The following is a 6,032-nucleotide window of genomic DNA, read 5'->3' on the forward strand; positions in this document are numbered from 1 at the left end:
CATTACTGTAACCTGCTTTTAAATGCATACTCTGTCTTTCTACTGCACCTTTATTCCCTGAAGAATATATTCCAATAGCATTTTTAATTTAAATCAAATTTTATGAATAGCTTACAATTCAATGGTTATTTGAATATAATGGAAGTTAATTAAAGGTTATTTGAAATGCATATACTGCAGGTTTTTTTGCCTAATGCATTTCTTTCTTTTAATATGTAGTCATGCCAAAGGTCAAGCGATTCCGAAATCTACAAAAATCATCACCTCAAACTGAATCTTTAGGTACTTTACCATCAACAAATGCTGCAGTGACTACTCCATTGATTGAAGAACAATCACCATCAACAAATCCTACAATGTCTGAATCAATTGAAGTACAACCAACAAATGAGACCTCATCACATGATTCGTGGAACTCAACACAATCGATGTCCACAGAAAACACAGAGCAACCTACAACATCCAAAAAACATGTTGGGCGTGAATCTTCATCATATTGGAATGTCGATGCAATAGGTATATGTCATTTATTTTTTCTGCATGCATAATTTTTTAAATTTTACTTATGGTTGAAGAGTAAAAAACAAATAACTGTATGGAGTCTTTGGGTAGAATTGGGCGGAATCTGTTATAGGTATGCAACTTATGAGAGAATATTGGGAGGTTTGATAGAGAGAGTGTCCTGTATAGCATGTATATTTTTTGCCTAGCAAATCCTTCACAACTTATAGCATGTATATTAAACTCCCTGTCTTCAATTATTTAGCATATAATACTTAACTGATGTTCATCTGCTTAACAACTTAACACCTAATGCAATCATACTAACACCTAATTATTGATGCTTAACTTAACTATTTCACACTTCATGCTACTATACCAATATTTGATTCGTAATAGTGCGATAGAAAGCGAAAACCAACGAGAGAGACCTGGTTATTCTCTCATAAGTTTTTTTATTGTTAAAGACCTACAAGGAGTTATGAAGAAAATAAAGGTGAAGGTCAGAGAAGTAAGTAACTTACCTCATGGACAACGCATCATTGTAGACTTTGATGAGGTAGGCATGGCTATAGGCGAAGGGCAAGGAGTACTTGCGGGTTATTGTGGGATATTGGCAACGGACGATAATTTATTTCCAATCAATTTTGAAAGGTGGTCTGGAAAAACAGGCATCCCTAACACCTACTTTTTAGAATGCTTTAAGGAAATATTACAGGTATATATATCATTCATGTATTCAAATGCCCCACACTTACTTTTTACTCACTAACTATGTTTTCTTTTTTCAAAAGCTTCGATTTTGTTTTAAGACTACTGAAGCTATTGCCCAAAGATATTGCAAATTAACTTTGGGTAAGAAGTGGGCTGCACATAGACAACGTTTATGGAATGAGTTCTATGATCCAACAAAAACAAAAGATCAAATCATATGTAATGTGCCGACCGGTATAGACAGAACTCAATGGGCTCATTTCGTTACCTATCGTCTAAAACCGGAGACAATGGTACAAGTTTGATTATTATTTTCATTGCTTTTGTGTATATTATTATTTTGATTGTTATGTCAACTTACAATTGTTTTTTTCATAGGATATTTGTAAAAAAAATAGAGAAAATCGCAAGAAGCAAGTAATTCCTCATACTGGTGGCTCTAAACCTATCTCAAGAAGAAGACATGAGATGGTACTGAGATTAGCACATATGACGATTTTTAGTATTTTTCAAATTTACTATTTATTTTAACTTATCCTTTTATTTAGCTTTTGGATAGTGGAAAACTGCCTAGTCGTGGAATGTTATATATTGAAACTCATAAAAGAAAAGATGGCTCATTTGTAAATGAGGCGGCAAAGGCTATAGCGGTAAGTTTTACTATAATATGATATTTTCAAACATTATGCTTCAATATTTAGATCTTTAACTACAACTTGTTCTATGCCTACAGGAACAAATTGAAGTGGGTTTGAGTCAAAGCACTACTGATGAATCACAGGTTTCCCCTCATGATGTTGTTGGTAGAGTGTTAGGCCCAGAGCATTCTGGGAGAATGCGATGCATGGGTTTGGGAGCAGCTCCTACTAACTCATTCAGAAATACAAGAATGCGACTTTCAGATTTAAGCATGGGTTCATCTAGTACTGCCACATCATCAGCATCTACTAATCAATGGGAACAAAAGTACATGAATTTAGAAGGTGCGCTGAAAGCATATATGATAATGAAGGAAGGAAAGATTCCTGATGAATTGGCTACCTTCTTTGATCCTCAACCACAAGTAAGATACTAAATAAGTATAAGTAATATGCTTGATACACTGTAATAATATACCAATTCTGTTTTATGAGTACATGCAATTGATGTGGCTACCTTCTGATGAGACATTCACCTACATGTTAAATATACCAATTTTGTTTTATTACAGGGGAATAGAATGTGATGAACAGATGACAAAATCAAAACCACATCATAAAAATTAAAAATAGAGACACTTAGAGATGAAAGATATTTATGATTTAAAATATCTAGTAGTCGAGAAATGCAGTGATCAGTTCTTTAACCTCATAAGAAACACATAATTATAGAATTTGAAAGCTTGGGAATTACTCAATTCTCGAGCTTGGGATACGAAGTCTGTCACAGCTGATATATGGAATTTGAAACCTATAATTAATTAATTATTTCTAGCTTTTCGTTGGGTGGAGGGCCTACGCCCTGCAAATTCTGAATCCCTACTATTTATATGTCTGTTATTTATTAGATGTGCATGCAAAATATGTAATGAGAGTACCATGCAAACTACAGCACAATGCATATCCCATATCCACTCTCCACTGTCATTCTGTAATGTTGTGCATTTCCCCTACTTCTGCCACTGTCATTATTATATAAACAGCCTTTGGTTGGCGTGATCACTCTATATATGCAATCGATAATTACCATGATTCTTAGAGGATTTTGCATTCGTTATTAGAGACCCAATTATATAATTTGAGTTATATTATATTATTTTGAAAGACTGAAATGTAAGAAAGACATATCTCTAAGAATATGGCTAGATGTTTTTGCAAGCAAGAAATTTACACAAGAAAAATGATTGGTTTTGGTCCCTGGAATCGCGAGGTTCAATCCATATTTAGTAGGGACAAAGCAGCTGAACCGATGAAAGTGGTTAATATAGAACTATTTGCTGCACTTGCTTGGAACATAGTTAGCTTTATTGATTGTTGCAATAAGATTTATATGCATAGTGTGAGAAGTATTGGTCCATTACATTTTATATATGGTGTAAAGTACTAACTGCAGTAGTCAAGGAAAATTTGAATAATGACTTTTAAAACTGAATTCTATTTGATTATTTTTTTATATATTATTTACAAAATGTGAGTACATGTAATTGAGTTTATTTTATTAATTTTTTTTTATATTATTTCAGCAAGCTCCTGATGCAAATGAGCCAGAGTCTCCTTTGGGTGCAAGACAATCATCTGATGGAAGTAACATTTAGGAAGTTTATGATATTGTTTTAGGATAAAACTATACCTAGTTTATTATGAATTGAGTAACATTTCTTTCTTTGTAATTACTTTTGTAATGAGATTACATTGACTTTTAGTCTATCTTGATGTGACTATAAAATTGTTTCTCAATTTATTTTTCTAAATTTCTTTCTATTCAGGGGCTTTTGTTGTATGATATCTTTTTTTAATCAAATGAATCATATTTGTTTGGTATTTAATAATTTTAGAAAAAAATTAAATTTATTTAATTTTGAAATTGAAAAAAAAAAGTTAATGGAAATAGACAAACAAAAAACGATATTATATATTTTAATAATCATTAAACAAAAAAGTGACAAAAATATAAAGGAGGTTAAAAACCCCCTCAAAATAATAGTCAGTAATAGACGAGGTTTTTACCCTCCGCCGAAAAACCCCCGCAAATTGAATATGATACCACGGGGCGAAAAAAACCCCCGCAGATAATTTGTGGCGACTCAAACTGCGGGGGTTTGAAAAACCCCCGGAATTTATTTAGCGGAGGGTAAAAACCCCCGCAAATTGAAAAAAAAAACCCCTCTAAATAAGCTTTTTTTTTTGTAGTGTAACTCAGCAACAGCAACAACAACAACAACACGTAGTCACACTCTCTATGAAAGTTCTCGCTCTATGCCAACACGCCAAGTTCTCAAAGCCACAACACAAGGGTTCAACAAACCCTAGAACACTTATCACCGCACACTACAGATAAGATTTTCTGAAATACCCTTATTTCATGTTTTGTATTTCGTATTTTAGAATGAGAGTCCCAATCTAATTAATAGAGATCTCAATCAAGGATACCTCCAAAAATCCGTTGTCAACTAATTAACGTGTGATAATCAATTATCCAATTATGATAATTAATTATGCATTTAATGAATGCACAACGGTAAAAAAAACTTGCTTAAAAATTCTCATAATTGCTCATTACAGTCCATTATGGCAATATGTTGAGCATAAAATGAGGTTTTCTGATTCAAAATAAATTTTAACGTAACCTAAGGCAAACAATATATAGAATCAAATATAAACTACATCCTATACGTAAATCTACTAAATTATAAAAGCTTTAATATAAAAACAAGTCTTCATGAAGATCTTCCTGCAATAAGAGAACTTGAGACTTGACTTTGAGACATCATCAAGATTTCTGCTCTTTAGCTTTATGCTAACAATCTCTCCCTTTTTGATGATGATCACAAATATTTTAATTTAAAGCTTTTTGTAACCTATACTGATATGTAAGTCATACATAATTTAAAGAAGAGGGATTAGTAGACAAAAGATAAATATAACTAAGCCTTTAAACATATATCTCCCCTTTTTGATCATTATTAAAAAGATGATATGTATGATAAAACAAAATTCTCCCCCTAAATATAAGAACTCCCCTTGAATATAAGTCATAAACAAATAAATAAAAATTATCATAATTTTTATTAAAGGGAAACAGGAGGCATAATTCAAAACATAGAAAATAAAATAAATTTAGAAATCATAATAAATAAATAAAAACAAGATAAAGAAATACTCCTCTTTATTGAGTAACTTAAACAAAATTAAATTGCATTTGATTCTTTAAGGAAGAAAGAGAAGTAGTTAAAAAAAATTATCAAAATTTTCTTTTCAAGTTAAAAAATCTCCTTTAATTTGACAAACCATACTTTACCAAGTTTTGGTGCACACCCAAAACTTCTTCCTTAATTTTGAAATAACCTGCAAAATAGAAAAAATAATATTTTGGTACCCAAAAATACTTATTTGGGTCTTTTAAAGTTAGAGACAAATTATTTTATAATTGAAATCCATGCATATATTCCATTTGGAACATCATAATGTTTTATTCTACATTTATTTGATGTATGACCATTTTTTATGCAATAAAAACAAGTAACATCGTTTGGGTTCCTATAATTTCTATTTTTATAATTATAATCATAATAATTTAATTATATTTTGGAACATACTTGATTTTATTTTTATAATTATAATCATTATAGTTATATTTAGAAACATTTTCAATTTTATTACCATAATCATAATCGTAGTAATTATAATTATATTTAGGAACATTTTTATCAACCGTTTTAACATTTGAATTATTTTTGCTACTTTCAGCATGAGTTGTTTCTTATAATTTATTCATATTTCTTGTAATTTATTCATATTTCTTGTAATTCATATTCATGATTACTAGTAAATTTACCCTTTTCATAAAATAAAATTTTATTTTTCAAATTTTTATTCTCTTCAAGAATATTTTCAAAGTCTAATTTTAAATTTTTATTTTCTTCAGAAATATTTTCAATATTCAAATTTAAATTTTTATTTTCTTCAAGAATATTTTCAAAATTCAATTTTAATTCTTTGAAATTGTTTTTCAGTTTCTTATGAGCTTTATCTAATTTTTTTTATTCTACTATTAAAGCAGCATAAGTTTCATGCAATTCATCTTCATTAATTTGACTATAATTATCAGAATCGTTAGAT

At 30.1% G+C, this 6,032-nt stretch overlaps 1 protein-coding gene across 1 annotated transcript; it reads left to right on the forward strand.

Annotated features, from left to right (window-relative positions):
* Nucleotides 1–221: 221 nt before the first annotated feature.
* On the forward strand, nt 222–1,520 carry LOC128193891 (uncharacterized). The gene is made up of 3 exons (XM_052868080.1): nt 222–516; nt 969–1,219; nt 1,296–1,520. Exons 1-3 carry the CDS (start codon nt 222–224, stop codon nt 1,518–1,520), a joined length of 771 nt encoding a protein of 256 aa, XP_052724040.1.
* Nucleotides 1,521–6,032: the final 4,512 nt, after the last annotated feature.

This window comes from Vigna angularis, chromosome 9 (assembly GCF_016808095.1).
Source record: "Vigna angularis cultivar LongXiaoDou No.4 chromosome 9, ASM1680809v1, whole genome shotgun sequence".
Classification (NCBI taxonomy): Eukaryota; Viridiplantae; Streptophyta; class Magnoliopsida; order Fabales; family Fabaceae; genus Vigna; species Vigna angularis.

Excerpts from the sequence above, each read along its gene's own strand:
- LOC128193891 (XM_052868080.1), top strand. The coding sequence starts at position 222 with ATGCCAAAGGTCAAGCGATTCCGAAATCTACAAAAATCATCACCTCAA. Across the intron at positions 517-968 it reads TTGGAATGTCGATGCAATAG|ACCTACAAGGAGTTATGAAG; the intron begins GTATATGTCATT and ends TTATTGTTAAAG. Across the intron at positions 1,220-1,295 it reads GCTTTAAGGAAATATTACAG|CTTCGATTTTGTTTTAAGAC; the intron begins GTATATATATCA and ends TTTTTTCAAAAG.